Below are 18,608 nucleotides of genomic sequence, written 5' to 3' on the forward strand. Positions count from 1 at the left end.
GGCTATTATATTTTTTTTTACGCCTAACTTCGACGTCGAAGTAAGGCTTCAAAGAAAAAAAATTATAATAGCCTTCCAAGACGTCATAATTATTTGGACTACGGCCTTGAAGGCATAAAACTTTGCTCAGTGCTTGGAGCACAAAAATCATGCTCGAAACAAGAAATCAAGCAATTTCATTGATTTCATTGGTTGATTTTCGAGTATGAGTACAAAAAAACTGACTCGAAAGTTTTATGACCGCAAGGCCTGGTACAGCTGGATAGTATTATTTTCAAAACTAATTCAACTGCACATGCAAAGGTAATATAAATCTGAATAGTCACTCAACTTTAAAAATAGCTAATCCCGGATACAAGTGTACGAGCAATGTACTTATTGTGTTTTATTTGTGTGCTATCAATTCCAAGTTTACTTTCCACAGCAGTCACTGAGAGAGAGAGAGAGAGAGAGAGAAGGTATTTCACTTCATAGTTCGAGATTACTCTGATGTCCGACGGCTGATTTGCCAGACAAGCTGGGACCGTAGGAGACTTTTATGCTATTATACTTAAATTACAAACTTAAATAGTCCCAGTCCCATATATTATATCAAGTATTATTGGATGCCGAATTGAATTTTAAATAGGTGCCGATTTGACTAGATGCCGAATTAACCAGGTGCTGATTTGACTTTTTCTATGGGTGCCGATTTGACTTTTCCTATGGGTGCCGATTTGACTTGTACCCAGTAATCTCGGGACTATTCACTTCGTATCTTATCAACGTTAATTCTAGGAGGAACCCCATTTCCCAGTCCCATATATTATATCAAATATTATTGGATGCCGAATTGACTCTTAAATAGGTGCCGATTTGACTAGATGCCGATTTAACCAGGTGCCGATTTGACTTTTTCTATGGGTGCCGATTTGACTTGTACCCAGTAATCTCGGACTATTCACTTCGTATCTTATCACCGTTAATTCTAGGAGGAACCCCATTTCTAACTCTTTAATTATTAATTTCCTTTGGGTCAGTGGGCATGTATCCTTCCGTACACACTCCTCTGTTTAAATTGAGACCGTTCTTAATATAATACGACGTTTATCGACATCTAACGAGTTATTTTTTTTTGACGGGAAATACTTCTGAAAGGGAGACAACTCGAAACGATAATATGGAAGACTCAATTTCGGCTAAAGGGGTGTTATAGGTAAAACTTCATTGATTTTAATATAAATGATGCATATGATTTTAAATTATGCAACAACAATATTAAACCCTCAATAGCAGGCAGACATAGAAAGAATCCAACGAGTTTCAAATTAATTAATAAGCGGGGAATCCAGAACAACCACTCAATCTGATACCCCTTGAAATCAAGAAAACTATACGCATGCGCATTAATACATAAACAAACCCGCGACTTGCGATTTGGAACAAGAACGTTTATTTAATTTATGATATGATGATTGAGTCTCAATTTCTTTATGAGAGTACAGTATCAGTTTCATAACGGTAAAATATTGAAAACTCCACTTCAGTTCTTATATGACAGAAATAGAATTATCGGAATTCAAAGAACTCTCGCATTTATCAAAACTGGGGAATTCCCTCTGACGTGTATCTAAATTTATAAAAACACTAAATATAAATACTGCTTAAATCTGATTTTCCGTGTTGTTAAAAACACGCATATAAGTCAAGGGAAAAATCAAACATGGAGATTATGAGAAGAACATTACAGGAAAGTTGTTTATGTTCAATCCTTTTGCTTGTTTTTATCTTTTAAAGCAAGACAATCATAAGAATCTGAGATGTTGCTGAATGTTTAGAATAAAACAGTTGACGTGAGGGAATGAGCCCTGAGTCAACGGTAAAAGTCTACAGATTGCTTAAAAGCAATCGTATCCCAAAAACTTTCTTTGAGTATACAACAAAAATATATTGCAAATTATTTTTGACAATCATACTTTTATTAAAGCACAGACATATTATATTAAATAAGTAGTATATTCATTTTCACATCTACCGACCGTGCGAGGACTGTATAGCCAGTCAAGGTCGTTAAACACTTCCATTTGTTGTTTCACATCTACTGACTGAGTTAGGGCTGTATAGTAAAATGAGGTTGTTGAAAACATCTGTTGATATAGCTGAATAGTATTAAAAAAATTTAATGATTAACTTTTACAAAATAAATTTACAATGATTGGAACTTAGCTAGACATGACAGCTAGATCGATGTCTAAAAGAATCATGTCTAAAGCTTTGGAAAATAGTATTTAATTTACTAAACCTTCTACATTAAAATTTAATCTTGTTTAAAGTTAATTGTTATGGTGTAATCTAACAAAAATGGGGAATGTGGGGAATGTGTAGTGTAACTATACAAGTATCAGGACAAAATTGGCTTGATCAAAGTATAAAAAGTGACTAGTTTAAAGACTAAAAGTGCTTTCTGTTATTTATTCTTAAAAGATATTTAAGTAAACAAACTGTTTGATTTACTTTTTTTTACCCAAAGTCTACATAAAACAGTAAACAAAACAAAAGACAAAAAGGCACAAAAACTAACAAGTTAAAAAATAAGCGATGCAACACGACACGACATATTGTACAAATCATTTCGACACGCGTTACCCTGGTGCTATCCTAAAATCCTGGGGAGAACACTGGTGTACCTAATAATTCCCGCCAATTTTTACATTATTGAAATCTAAAATACAGTAGACTTCCGAAAAACATAACATTTATGGTAAACACCAGAGAGTGCCGAAAATATATTTTCCGATAGGTGTCGCTTTAGTACTTTCATTTTAAAATGTAGGGCCTCGATTCGTTCTATTTCAGAAATGTCGAGTTTGTTTTAAGGATTACAATAGTTATAGAGGTTACTTAAGGTAATAAATATATGTCATTGAAGAGATAATTCAAATGGGAACAGATTTATTCAGGTCACAAAGTAAGTGAAAGTCTTAGAAAAATTTTACAGCAATAATTTGAAGCATTGTCGCAAATGAGCTTCCTCCCTTGTGTTTTTTTAGGGGTTCGGATGGATAGTAAACCCGGCAATTGTAACAAGCCCCTGTGCTCAAACTCCAGACGTAATAAATGGCTTCAGTGTTGTGACGTCGTAGGAAGGCCTCCCAGAAATAAATTAAAATAACCTTGCCAGACTTCATAATAATTTGGACTAGGACCTGGGTATGAAGTCGGAATTACAAGTACAACCCACTATGGCACTGAGCTTAAGTTCAAAACATGCTAAACTGCTTAAAAATATACACCTGGCTGTGTATTAATACTCAAAATAATCAATTCAGTCACAAACCTATGTCCTATGCATTTTAGCAATTTTTACATGCATGCTCTAGTCCAAATAATTATGACGTCTTGAAAGGCTATTATAATTTTTTTCTTTGATGTAAGGCGTCAAAGAAAAAAATTATAATAGCCTTTCAAGACGTCATAATTATTTGGACTAATGCATGCTCATGATCATTCTTTCAAATTCATACCAATACGATTATCAATTTTGTTTCCGTGGAAAAAAATAAGATAATTAAACTTGTGAAATTAATTCAATGTTCAGCCATGGCTATTTAGTGGACAGAATCCTAACCATGCTGTGGATACTGTGTTTTGTTATTGTTTTCTGAATGTTTATCTGAAAAGAAGTGTTCGTTTCGGCTATGGTTTCTAGTTTGAACATACATTAAATATAATAGTGGTTATACAGTTCCGTTAAATAATGCACATACTTGCTTCACGTATTTTCTTTGATAAATATTCTGAGATTGGATTTAATCGGGCTAAATTGACATGTCCCTCCAAAATAAATTTGCCGCCAATTAGCTAGTCTAATTTACGGCACAATGACGGAATATTTTTTCCGTATTTCACTATTGCACCGAAAAAAGTGTAATAATATCTAAATTTTAATTGTAGCATAGATATAATAAGTATATAGCCATCTAAGTTAGTAGTTAAAACCATTGGCTTAGTAAAAATTTTAAAAAATCAATATCCAGTACTTGAATTATTTGTCCGTTTTCTCTAAAAACCCATCATTACTGTGAAAAAAAGACATGATGTAAATAAACTTTCCTTTCATTTTACTATGCTTATTTTACACCAATTTGCTTTTTTATAGTTATGCCAACCTTTATAGTTTGCTCAGTTGCATGATTACGCATTTAAACATTTGTGATATTATGTTTCTTTCACTTTATGAGTCGTATCGGTTACAAGCTCTATATAGAGCTTTATTTTATGATCTGTAGTTCGTTAATATCTAGGGGGCTTCAATACTTAATTGATAGGGATGCCGTGGGGGTTCTATTACGCAATTCTTTTTATATAATTTAGTTTTAAAAATCATACACCTTTTCATATGTTGCGCAAGTTGAAATGTAACCTTTTTCCATATTAGTTGGGGTTCGTGTGTGGTGTTTTGGACAAGTGGAAAACCAAATTGTCAAAAGAGGTGAAATTTGTGGATATTAAAACACAATAACACTAAGAAAATTACAAAGGAGTATCGAAGAGATTTAATATTATTATTCAGGTTATGGGTCTACCCCCTTTAATTTTACGATTCAGAAAGGGTACTTATACAGAAGCCTTTCAAACATTTGATATTGACTATGACTGAATATAGAACCCTTCTTTTCAAACAGAAACAACAGAATATTTTACTATTTGTTTTTAAGCATAGGGAAATACATGGTATATATGACCCCTCAATTTACTACAGTTTTTACGATTAAAAAAGAACAAACGAATGGGATGTATGGCACTAGAAGCATTGACGATACATGTAATAAATAGATGTATCCCCAAAACTAGAAATTAAAGAAACAAAAGACACGGCTTTCTCCGCCTCATTTTGGACTTTTACCTGGAATTTGACTACACAGTCATTTACTACAAGAAATTATGACAAACGAGAAAATTTTAATGTTAAAATCATCAATTTCCCCCGCCTTAGTAGCAATATACCAACTTCACTTGCATATGGAATCTATATATCCCAACTGATTCGGTATTCAAGTGCCTACATGTACAGCTACTACACAGAATTTGTAAAATGTCACTAGTGTCTCATTAGAAAGTTGATAAGCCAGTGGTATGTCGAAAAATGTCTCTTCCCTTTAAAAAAAAACCAACAGAAGTGGCTGTGTACTTATACAGTCATCCAGTCATTGTGTTATTGTGCTATTCCGGTAAATTTTTGTATTCTTGTCTTCATTTTTCTAATGCGCTTTGTCTATATGCCTTTTTGTGTTTTTTTGTTAAATATTTGTTTGTTTTTATAGTGATTAAGATTATAACACAATGGTGACTGCTGTGTGACAGTTGTTGTCCATTCGTTTGACATGTTTGGACTTATGGTTTTGCCGTTTGATAACAGACTTTCCCTTTTAAGTTTTCATAGGATTTAGGTATTTTTTGTTGTTTTACTTTTTAATATGTTTGATTATAAGACATGGTTCATATCAACAAAAAATAAATCATTTTCGGGTTTTCAGATATATTGGATCATGTTTTGACCAAGCTCAAGTTACGTTAAAAACAACCTTTGAAAATGCCGTAGCTACAATGATGAACAGTTTTTAAAATACTGTACCATTCTATAGTTAATAATTTCTAATATTTTGGTTTCTTTACCCCCCAAAATAATTAGTTTTTAACAAGAATTTTGGTATGGTAAAAGTTAACACAAAAGCATAAACACATTTTGTCCCGTTTAGGAGGGTTCAATACAATGGCTATTTATATTTATTTTAATTTCTTTATGATTATTTGAGCACAGCTTTCATTTTTGAAATTAAACAATCTGCAATATGTTTTAATAGTCGAAGTCTTGTAGAAAAACGGTGGTATTATCATAATATTCATTTTGGACAAGAGAATATATATCTGCTAGAAGAACTATATTATAAACCTACAGTATGCAGCTGTTAATAAATGAAGAAAATATTTGTTTATTTCGTGTGTAAAACACCACTGTGGTACCTTTATTGTGTTGATATCGGGACTAATATTTCTGGCATTGAAACGAACGACGAACCATATGGAAATAGTTGGTTGATTTACATAGGATTACAACTTCCATCGTTATAGACGACTTAACAAGAAAAGATACGATTACGATAACTGCAAATGCTAAATTAATGTTTATCATCTTTCATTACACCAATCTTATCATTAAACCATATTTTCGGGTTCGAAACATCAAAAAATATAACACAGGACTATATAATCTCTATTTGCATCACCTCTCAGTGTAGAACACAACCAGATTTTGAAACATTGACTATAAAACCAGGTTTAATTCACCATTTTCTACATTTGAAAATGCCTGTACCAAGTCAGGAATATGACAGTTCTTGTCCATTCGTTTTTTTATGTGTTTTGTCATTTGATTTTGCCATGTGATTATGGACTTTCCGATTAGATTTTCCTCTGAGTTCAGTATTTTTGTGATTTTACTTTTTTTTTAAAACTCCATGGTTGTAATGAAAACATGACGACACATGTATGTTATCTTCTATTGCTGCTTGGTAAACCAGTGAATATTTTTGTTTAACTCGGCGTTGATGGAGTTATTGTCATCTTCATTAAATACCACCTTCTTCTCTTGATTTTCTATAACGGACATCACTTTTAAGAAGTAACTTTTAGGTATACATCACATCTGAACGAAACTATATATTAACTACTATCGAAAGTTCACTTCTTTAGGATTTGTTCAATGTTGATACAAATCAAAATTATAAATCAAAAACAACAGACCGTATGTAGAATGTTCTATTTCATTTTGTCTATTGTTGAGAGTTGTTTGATTGGAAAGAGAGAGGACGTCACTATGATGTTGTTATAAATTGGGTCCAATCCCTTGCATCTGGTGCAAATACAAAATTTAAATCCTGGTATCTATGATGAGTTTATTTACAAACACTGAGTCGTTGCCACTGCTGGTTGAGGTTTTATTCGCCGAGGGTAGCACCAGTCTAGAAGTCAGCACTTCTGTGTTGCCATGAATTATCATTAATATGGTTATAATTATAAATTAACTATTTACAAAACTTTACATTTGTGAAATGCTAAGGCTTTACTGCCTAAGGAAAAGCTGCTATAGATTACCCTAGCTGTATTCGGCAAAACTTGTTGGAATTGTTAGTCCTCAATGCTCTTCAACTTCGTACTTTTTTGGCCCTTTTAACTTTATTCGAGCGTCACTGATGAGTCTTTATTAGACGAAATGCGCGTCTTTCAATCCTGTTATCTATGATGAGTTTATTTGCCACTTACGTTTGGAAAACAAAATAGGTATCAATTAACAAAGCCCCATCTTATATTTATATTTTGAGGACGCATATGAACACTTATGTTTCATGTATCTTCAATTACACAATTGACCCGGAGCACCTGAGATCACCCCTAGTTTTTGGTGGGGTTCGTGTTGTTTATTCTTTAGTTTTCTATGTTGTGTTGTGTGTACTATTGTTTGTCTGTTTTTCCTTTTCATTTTTAGCCATGGCGTTGTCAGTTTAATTCGATTTATAAGTTGGATTGTCCCTCTGGTATCATTCGTCCCTCTTTAAACACAACCTGTGCTATCTTTTAGACAATATGTTGTTGTCCCCACAAACAACACGTAATAAAGTATCGCTGGGTAACCTAACACAAACTCCCACGACGCCTAATTCAAGTTTTCGGCTTTGAGCGTTCCCGATTAAGGTTTGCATGACATTTATAACGTGTTGCTTTCAGTTTTTAATACTTTTAAAAGAACTAATTCTGAACTATCATATGTCTGTTAATATTTTGTTCCTTTTGGAGTATAAACAAAAGAGGTCGAACTGGGTCTTCCTCGTTCTGTGTATATAAAACCTGTACAAATATTCGTATGAACATACTATATTGTTGTAAAGGGATGTCTTAAGTATTCTTTGAGGATTTTGTTCGTTGTATAGAAATCTTATAAATATTTTTAATTGTCAAATTCAAGAAATAAAGTTAAAAATTCGAACTATACTGTTATTTCGATAACCAATCCATAGGCATTGCACACGGTAGTACCTTTTATCACACTGTTATGATCCTTTACACTAAATCCGTTGTATCTGTACTGATAAGTCTAGGCATGTGAAACATGATCGAATTGGCTCTGAACCAGCTTCAGTAACTGATAGTACTCTTTGATTCGTACGTTTTGGCTTATATATAATTATTAAGGTTATTAGTACAATATATAACACAATGTTGACGGATGTACCCCATGGTATTTTTGACATTTGTTTTTTACCAATGACGTCTGTTTGTTTTGTTCACACATCGTTGTCAATATAATTTAATTTGCATCAAACAAAACAAAAACATCAACGTTTTCATAGTGAAATGTTATCTCCATGTTTTGCAGTTTTTACAAACGTCGAGTGTTTGAATTAGGGTATTGAGAATTGACCCTTAAATCTTCCATTGCTGCAAATTGTTTGCCTCGACAAGATATTGTATTCAATATACCTCAAATTTGACATAAGCGAATATCTCAGTACCAGAATTTAAAATAAACGAGACAATTTTGATTTTAAACTTATCAATCCCCCCCACCTTAGTAGTAATATATCAACTTCACCTGCATATTGGATATACATTAAGAAACTTATACGGTAGTCAAGCACATACTTTATATACAATGGCACCAGTGTCTGGGCAAAAAGTTGACGAACCAGGACAATGCCAAAGAACGTCTCGTCCTTTCCCCAAAAGTTTAATCGGAATAAACCAAGACTTGTTGATAAATATTCTGTATCAACTTCACAAATAATACACGAAGGTCTGGAAGTAAAGGTTGTAGATACTTACATTATTTATCATCTTCATGGCTTTTCTTTGTCTTTGTAAATTATCACTTTTACTGTTAAGTCTATTTATGATACTATCCCTTTGACGTGGCTCGATACTTATACATCTTGTTATATATATTGTTTTATTGTGCTATTGTAAATATTTGTATTCTTGACTTCGTTTTTACTGATGTGCTTTGTCTAGATGCCTTTTTTTGTTGTTCTTTGTTGACGTATTTATTTGTTTTTTATATTGATTTTGATGATAACCCAATGTTGACTGCTGTACCCCATATTTTTGACATTGTTACCTATTATGTCTGCTTGTTTTGTTGTCATATTGCTGTCAATATAATTGAATTGCATGCAACTGTTATACAAGTCAGAGGTTTTACTAGCTATAAAACCAGGTCTAGTCCACCATTTTCTCCTTAAGGTAATGCCTGTACCAAGTCAGGAATATGACAGTTGTTATTCATTCGTTTGATATGTTTTAGTGCTTGATTTTGCCATTTGATTATTAACTCTCTGTTCTGAATTTTCATTTGAATTCGTTTATTTTGTTATTTTACTTTTTCCTTCTTCTTTGGAACTAATTTTGAACTATTTTATACGTTCATCATTAAATTGCAAATCTACCAATTGCAAATGTTTAGCATACTTTTAAAAGAAAACACAATCACTTACCTGGTATTCATTACTAAATATGAGTTAAGTAGCGAGGTTGTAGATTTCCGACATGGAACAATATGATAAAATAGTAGTTTAAAGCGTTTTATTCATATCTGTTTTGTATAATTATATCAATAATTTTAGTTTTAAACAACAAATCATATATAGACTAGAAAAAACAGACATTTTATAAAATTTCTCTTGTTGATTCTTAATATTTTCTATATTCAATGTGACATTTATTCAAGATTTGTGGTCAAAGTTGCATGCTTACATTCTTTTTTAGTGATTCAGATGGGGATGGGGTTGGGAGCAAGGTAGTACAGTCCCTCCTACATGGGTAGTTTTGATACCCTCTTTATTTCTTCTGATTTTGTACAGCAAAAGCCTTTTGAAAATCCTGGATCCGCCCCTTTTTGGACACAATGAGATCGATATATCATACATTCTGAATGAATACTATCAGTTACAGCAAAAGAAAGTTATTGCACAAACAAATTGCATTAACCTGACACAAATTGATGTCCTGTTCCTCAAGTCAGGAACCTCTTGAGATGTTGTATTTGTTTATTGTTCATTTAGTAAATTGTGTTTGATGGCATATTTTGTATAATCTCTGATTAGTCTTTTTATCAAATGTTTTAATATCAGCACATTTAGATGACAAAATAGTCAAGAACTACCAATTGTTGACCATATATGTTAACTCTTTATCTTATTTGGTAAAGTTGTGTTTTGTAGGTTGCTGTTTCGTAGATTTTTACGGTGAAACTTCCTCTAATTCATATTTATTTTTTATATATCTGCTTCAGTGTCATGTTGTAATAACAAATTATATATCTAATTGCACAGAAACACAACAGTATAAATGTAAATTTTATCAATGTTATGACACAATGACTCAGACAAAAGATAGATTCTGAACTACAAAGTAAAATAAAACATTACACATGAGAACAACAATAGAGTACCAGCGGCATTGTTTCTGTTAGAACTACTTCCTAGTCTACTTGTAGAGGCAGGGCAAACTTCACCTGTGGATGCATCGGTATCTGATAAGTGTCTTATAATCTCACTGGTCACATCTGTCCAGTATAATTTGTCTGTAGCAACAATCGTAGCTCTGTTGAAAGAAGAAAATTGTCAAACATTATAAGATCTTAAAATAGCAATCTTGATGAAAAAATAAGTGATAACAGACCTTACTCAACATCGAGTTAAAACAAATATTTTAACAAGTGACTTATTTTCACATCTACTAAAGGGGACTAGCATTTAATTTTATTCTATGTACGCCATGGAGAATTTTTTAGAAAAATATTTCGAGAACTGAAAATAACAATAATCTTGCCCGATACAGTATCGAAATGAATATTTCTAAATATACACATGGAAAAAAGTATTGCAACACCAAATTGAAATTGAAATTAAAAAAAAAAACGCTTTTTATTTTTTTGTCATATAATTTGTTGAAATAGAACTAGTTCAACATTATTAAAATATCACCTGAGTTTAATCAATAAATATTTACTCGATAAGTTCTTATCTGCACATGCAGCTACTGTACCCGTAAACAGCAAAACAGGTGTTTTTATCTTCATTGTTTTCAATACTTAAAATAACCAAGTTTATAAAGTTATGTGATTGACACCTTGTAATGGATCCTCCAAAAGTCTTAGCTGCAGAAATAAGGCAAATAATCAGCATAAGAGAAGTAGGAATGTCGCTGTGACAACTGCACGTATTGTTGGTCATCACCATCACACTATAAGTCGTTTGAGAATAAAAATCAGGCAATAAACGGTGTTGAAGACCTTCCAAGATCAAGAAGACCTCCTATACCATCTGCTAGGGAAAATCAAGCATAATGAAGATTGGTCAGAAGAAAAGCCATTGCATACAATACAATCCTAAGAAGAGAGTGGTGGGCATACATAAGCTTTTAACAAGAACTGTTCAAGATTTACTCATCGTTACTGGTTATCGTGCGAGCAGACCATTTTGGGAACCATTGCTTACGAACAGACACACAGTTGTCCGTATCCAATGTAGTGTGGAGCTCGCCAAAATTGGAAATTAGCATCGTGGAGGAAGATCCATTGTTCCAATTGAATTCGGTTCATCTCTCGTGGCCCGATCGAAGCCCGGATTTGAACCATATCGAGCATATATTGGACACTATTGGGCGTAAAGTGCGCGGAAGGACACCCCAGTTCAAACACATCATGAAATAAACAATGCCCTTCATTAGAAATGGTTACTGCTACCTTAGCAACAAATTAGTCGATTTATGGTAGAAATCAGAAGACGTCAAGAGGCGGTTATCTGTTTGAATTGAGGCTGCGCACAAAGTACTAATTCTTTGTCGTATAACGATCAACGATGATGTGAACAATCATCTTAAGATTTATTTTGAAATGTCTGACATTGTAAAGTTCGACTACAGTAAAAGTTGTAAAATGCATTATTTTGTACAAAAAACACTTCATTTTGTTATTAAAATTGTGATTAGATAAATCATTTTTTTCCAAACATTTTTTTGTTCTTTTAAATGCCAATGTTATCATAAACTAGGTTACAATATTATTTTACGAATATTTTATCATATTCCATCCAAAATAAGAGGCTGATTTGTCAAGTTTTAAAAAATCAAGCTGTTGCAATACTTTTTTCCATGTGTATATATAGGAAATAGTTGTGTTCAATAGTGAAAATGACATTTTACGTGGATCTGTATCGCTTTACATATAAGACGGCCTAGTAACAGATGAAAATGAATACCCCGTTCGAGAAAAATCCTCCTGTCCCTCCCTTCCAACAGAAACATAATTGGCGTCCCCTTATGTCTTCTTTGACATGATACTTAAAGTTTACTCTTTTATACTCTTAATTTATATTCTTCACCTGTGCAAGAAAGGACTTATTAGAAAGAAATTTGAAATAGAATATGGTTAAATTGACATAACAGGAATAGAAAAGTCATGCACGTTTATCACTAATCATGTGATGGGGTTTAAATATTGTGCAATGTCATTCAGACAACAATTAAAAAAGAAAAATGCAGTCGGTACTTGAAGTGTAAAAAAAATCGTATGTTCATCATTTCGTAGTAATACTTAAATTTAGATGTAACAATAATAAAGTCTTAGTTCTCTGAAAATTATAGACCACTTCTAGTAAAAAAATTATAGATCTATCATAACTTACATGAAATATACTCGTCCAAAGTCTATATTATTGCTACTCCAATGTACTTCTAGGTTTCTTTCTATTGACATCCATGCTCGATTTACAACACTGTCCTAGTGTTGTAATTAAAATATTAGATGATATCTTTTATCAACAATTATTTAAGATAAATTGATTTTTTCATCTTTTCATCTTTACCCAACCAATCTGAAGCCATTGATATGATAAACAAAGATAGAGTGTGCAATATATTAAAAGAGAGACAGAACATTTATATAAACATGTTTTTCTTGTAAAATTCTAATTAACAACGAAAAATTCATCAAAGATATCAAGTTGATTCGTTTACACAAGAACCATCCGTAAATAAAGGCAACAGTAGTATCCCGCCTTTTTATATGTAACATATGTAATTTGTGCATTTGAATGGATATGTGTTTTTTTTTCTTCTGGCATGTTCATTTGGAAATGGAAACATTCAAACAGCAACACACTATGTACTTACGTCTTTCCTTGAACAGTGGAAGAGTTGCAATATTTTTTCACCATCAAGGTAAAATGTTCCTACTGGTTCTGTCTGATTTGCTACATCACACTGGGCCCTTCTGGCTTGAAGTATTAATCCTTTAATTGGAAAATTGTCACGTCGTTCTATGGTAACTGAAAAAAGATCAATTCATAAAAGGAAAACAAAATAAAGCAAATATTGGCAAAATATTGGCAAAATATATTAAAAACCGCTCTTATTATTCTTTAGGAGAATAGAAAACAAATGATCAATATGATAAAATAATTAGTTGTCAAACTTTAACATTGAGCGATTTTGATAAGAATCATCCAATAAGCAAGAGTTTATTTTCAGCCGGCATATATGTGAATTATAAAAGAAGAGCTCTTTCACCAACTTATGCAAAACCTTCGGTTTAGTCATATCAATATTGTTTACAAACTATTTCATAAATAATGTCATGGAGGCCTTAAAGCTATGACCTAACAAAAAACTTGACATAAATTACTCAACTTACATTTTTACTAAAGGATTATTATTGCGCATACAATATTGTTTTAGTAAAAAAAAAGAAGACATTCTGTATTAATAAATTTGGTGTATTTACTGTCTTCTGATTGGTTAAAAGAATTAGCTTTATTTTCAATGTTATCAATTTTTATGGAGACACGCCCATTCTAGCGTTATGTATTCATACGCAAACATCTGTGTACGTTGATATTCGTATTAATATATATCTTTGAGCCTTATTTTTGATAGAAATTTATTTATAATGAATGGCAATAATTTATTTTGAATTTATTGAACCATAAAATTAATTTTTGACTCTTCACATTTAACATAATCCGCTTCGCGGATTATTCAATGTGAAGAGTCAAAAATTAATTTTATGGTTCAATAAATTCAAAATAAATAACAGCCAATCATTAAATAATTATAATAATAAATATAGTTAAAGTGACGATACTACTACTACTACAACTTCTAAAAATAAGACTTATGATTAAAATAAGGAGATATCAGTTATACCTTTTACAGCAGTCTGCTGATATATGTTATCAGTGACTTTGATTGTGAATGTACGATTCGTCTGTTGAGGCCTATCTTGAAAGTTCGATGGCATCATGTCTTTACATTCCTGTTTTGTAGGTTGCACAAAAGGGTATGCCTCACCAACAACAGATTCCACAAAAACACAAAGAACAGCTATAATCTGAAATGTGAATGCATGGTTCCAAGTTATAATAATAGAATGGTTTAGTTGTTGTTGAGATCTACTAGGCGTAATGCAAACAATAATCAATCAATGTTGTCCGAGTTTAAAAAAAGTTAATTTTTTTTTTTAAATTCACACTGAAGCAATCGTCGTGTTATTTCCCATTGTATTTCTAAATTCATAAACAAGAAAAAATATTCATTAAAAGTAAAATAACAAAAAAAACCCGGAACTCCAAGAAGAATAAAAAAAAAATGTCCGAAATAAAATGGCAAATTGAAAAGTTCGAACACTTCAAAGAATGGATAATAGCTTTCTTGGAAAGTGTTCAGTGTCAAACCAGAAAACTTTAATCTTCGTATAGTTTGATGTTGTAACTTTGCTTATGATTGACTAATCAGAAAGTATGCTCTATTCCTGACACATTTCTGAATTGTAAATTGTGGTTTTATAATGGCAAAGGAAAAAGAAAAAAAAATAATAAAAGAATTATTATAACTTACCGTTGAAAAAATTATCGTTTCCATTTTTACCACAAATTATAGTCAAAACATTATTTCACTAAAGAAAAAAGGTAATTCCCAGCGGCTCAAAGCTTACACCTAACATTAATAACATTGCAAGTTTTAATCTTTCGTATAGCCAATAGCTAAGCATTACAAGTAAACGATAATTCTTTTGGCAAATTACAATTTGTTTCTAAATTTATTTATGATGCTGGTCTTTCTTTCTACACTTCAGTTGCTAAAAGGTCAAATATTTTGTGATTTTTTATCGTTTAAGCAGGCCGTACCAGTTACATGATATGATTGAAGAGTAAAGGATGTAAGAAACCTAAATAACAATTAAATTTGTTTGGAAACATTTATCATGTGTACATATACCCGCATGCCTTACTTTCACATCAACTTTAAGTGTAAAGATCTGTTGAATTTTTTATTTGTAAAAACAAAGAAAAGAAATTGAATTCTCCGTAATGTATTTTCAAAGAAAATGTTTTACTGTCTGTACCTTACCTTTGATGAAGGCGACATGGTCATTATAGATCATTATTTGTATGTAAAGTATTAAATGTTTGCTTATTTATAGAGTAAAGGGGCTATGTGTCATCATCATTTTTCATTGAAGGAGTGGACTTGACTTATTAATGGGAAATGATAAAAGTTAATATCTATTCACTTAATTAAAAGATAGGGTGGAGGGAGAGAAAAAACCTTACATCCGATCTCTATGGGAACATATCGATTAAATTAAGTTTTAAGGAATTTCAAATGTGAACTTTGCAAAACAATAAAACTGTTGAAAGAAAATGTAATATAGAAACCAATAATGGTTTGTGTTGCACTTATCTTTTTGGTGTAGCAAATCTGAACAAAAACTTTGGCATATTCACGTTTACTTTTTTAAAATAATCTACTTTCTGTACTTTCAATATCATTTGACATTCACAATCGGAGATATGAATAGTGTTGATCAAATACCAGTCTGTAGCATATTAATCTATTGCAATAAAAAATCATAATATTTAATAAAATTTATAGATTTAGCTAACAAAGTCCTTATATTTGTATAAAGTAACATTCGTTTATAGTGGAAAATTGTTTTAACGTTGAATAAGCTACAATTAAAAATTGCTTGCTGGTCCCTCTCTGTGATTACCATTATATTACGCTGGTTCATTTCCCAATCAATCTGTCACCAAGGGAAGATAAATAAATCGATTTTCGTTCATAGTCTTTTTCAAAAATGATGAACAGTTCTTTATATTGGTATGTAATCATTTTAAACGTTTCAAATTTATGAAATTATATTCGTACATCAATGTTTTTGATACACCAATAACAAAAACTGAAATATATTGAATTGATACATTTTGTAATTATTCAAAATTATATCAGAAACCTAAACTTAATTATAAAATAATGAACCTGTTAAGGGGAGAGAAAACTCCCATAAATTTTTTGAATTGGCACATAATACAACGAAATGTCACTCTTGCATACAAATGGCACATCAATATAATTAATTATCTGCGAAATCGCCCCCCACCTTCAATGATGATTCTAAATTATGAATATAACCAAAAGTTGTTAATCTATAGATAGTTAAGACTAATGAAAGCTAACCCAATGTAAAAATATTTCTTTGCAATTTTTTAAAACTTCCTCAGAAAAATACTCGAGCCACTTGACTTTTATAGCTCAAAATTAACGTTTTTACACAATATTTGAATAAAGTAGTTGAAGATTATTCGCTTCTCAAAGTGTAAGACGCAATAAAAATCGTATGCTTGCACCATCCTACCGAAATACGGATTTAATTAAGTCCTGAACATTTCGACATTTCTTCGTATATTTTTAACAAAACCGGTTTTAACCAAATCACAAGTACGTGTTAAGATCCGACTAAATACCTATTTTCCTATATGGTCAGGTAAAGTTGCTATACCAGTGCTAGTATTATTAGATTAAGTTGTTTGGCTATACTCATAATAGCTAGATTATCTGATATCGATTAATACCTTAGATATATGCTAAAGCGACCCATGCGTGTTCCCTATCTATCCTACAATTCGTTTAACATACAAGGGAATTCAACAGGGTTGTCCGTTATCATTTCATCTGTTCTTAAATTTGTTAAAAATGTATGAACTATCTTGATGAAAAACAATCACAAAATATGAAAATCTTTCTAATCTTTTTACCAAAAGACATGAAATTGCACAATAACCAAGCTTTTCTACAAACACTTTCATTCTATACACATTGGGGTTTGCCACAATAGTCTTCATTTTTATAAATTTCCTGTTTACAAAACTTTGATTTTTTTCGAAAAACTAAGGATTTTAGATTACCCTAGCCGTATTTGGCACAACTTTTTAATTTTGGATCTTCAATGCTATTCAACTTTGTACTTGTTTGGCTTTATATTTTTTTTATATGAGCGTCACTGATGAGTCTTATGTAGACTAAACGCGCGTCTGGCGTACTAAATTATAAATCCCGGTACCTTTGATAACTATTTACACCACTGGGTCGATGCCACTGCTGGTGGACGTCTCTTCCCCTAGGGTATCACCAACCTAGTAGTCAGCACTTCGGTGTTGACATGAATATGAATAATGTGGTCATTTTCATAAATTTCCTGTTTACAATACTTTGAATTTTTCGAAAAACTAAGGATTTTCTTATCCCAGGCATAGATTACCATAGCCGTTTTTGGCACAATTTTTTGGAATTTTGGATCATCAATGCTCTTCAACTTATTTGACTTTATAAATATTTTTTAAATGAGCGTCACTGTTGAGTCTTATGGAGACGAAACGCGCGTTTAGCGTACTAAATTATAATCCTGGTACATTTGATTATTAACTTTCAACAGAAAACTTGTCCTTTGATATATTGATATTTTTTCCATGTTTGTTAACCAGATTAAATTATCAATTAAAATTGCTATTACATTTTTATGGGTCTTTCATTCATTGACTAGCATTAACAGCCACTATAGGTCGATGCCACGGATAGGGTAGGTCTACCTCCGATAATAGTACAAGCCCTGTAGTCTACACCTCTGTGTTGTAATGAATAGAGATAATCATAAATCAACTTTTAACAAACTTTTTTTTAAATTAAGAGTTTTCGATCACAAGAATATATAATATATAATCTGTATTTGGCAAAACTTTTGAAATTTTGCGTCTGCAATGCTCTTTTAATTTCTTATTTTGTAGCTTTTAGATTTATCTTGTTATTCTGCAAATTTATTTGTGTAAGTTTCTCACATTGAATTTATTGTTAATTGGAAAAAAGAAATTTTTTTCCTAGAAACTTTATTGTCATTTTATGTTACTGCATTTTCATGCACTCTGCACATTCAGAGCATAAACGTACATTCATGCTGCTTTATTTGAAAATGCTATACCTACAGAAAATATGTGTCCCAGATCCTTTCATTGCATGCACTATGCACATCCAGAGCATGAACGTACATTCACGTTGATTTTTTGCAAATACTACACGTACAGTTATCAGTATCGATGGAAATTTTATGATAATAAGTGTTTAGAAGTGAATCTTCGTACTTACCCCTAAGTACATTATAGAGCATTCGCTAAATGGTAGAGTACTAGGTTTCATTTTTTCATTTCAACATTGATTTCTCAAAGTTTTACAACTATTTTTTC

At 31.7% G+C, this 18,608-nt stretch overlaps 2 protein-coding genes across 2 annotated transcripts in view; both read right to left on the reverse strand.

The window, feature by feature from the left end:
- Window positions 1-3,855, reverse strand: part of LOC139500405 (N-acetyltransferase ESCO2-like) — a 28,335-nt gene extending 24,480 nt beyond the window's left edge. The window contains exon 1 of the mRNA XM_071289148.1: window positions 3,747-3,855. The gene's annotated coding sequence lies outside the window, so the exon portion shown is untranslated. The remainder of the gene's footprint in view (window positions 1-3,746) is intronic.
- Window positions 3,856-10,377: 6,522 nt separating this feature from the next.
- Window positions 10,378-15,459, reverse strand: LOC139500478 (putative defense protein). Its single transcript, XM_071289244.1, has 5 exons — window positions 15,442-15,459; window positions 14,239-14,422; window positions 13,207-13,361; window positions 12,720-12,814; window positions 10,378-10,635 (listed from the first exon to the last, which is right to left on the reverse strand). Exons 1-5 carry the CDS (start codon window positions 15,457-15,459, stop codon window positions 10,437-10,439), a joined length of 651 nt encoding a protein of 216 aa, XP_071145345.1. The 3' UTR covers window positions 10,378-10,436.
- Between the last annotated feature and the right edge of the window lie 3,149 nt (window positions 15,460-18,608).

This window comes from Mytilus edulis, chromosome 1, assembly GCF_963676685.1.
Source record: "Mytilus edulis chromosome 1, xbMytEdul2.2, whole genome shotgun sequence".
In the NCBI taxonomy this organism is placed as follows: Eukaryota; Metazoa; Mollusca; class Bivalvia; order Mytilida; family Mytilidae; genus Mytilus; species Mytilus edulis.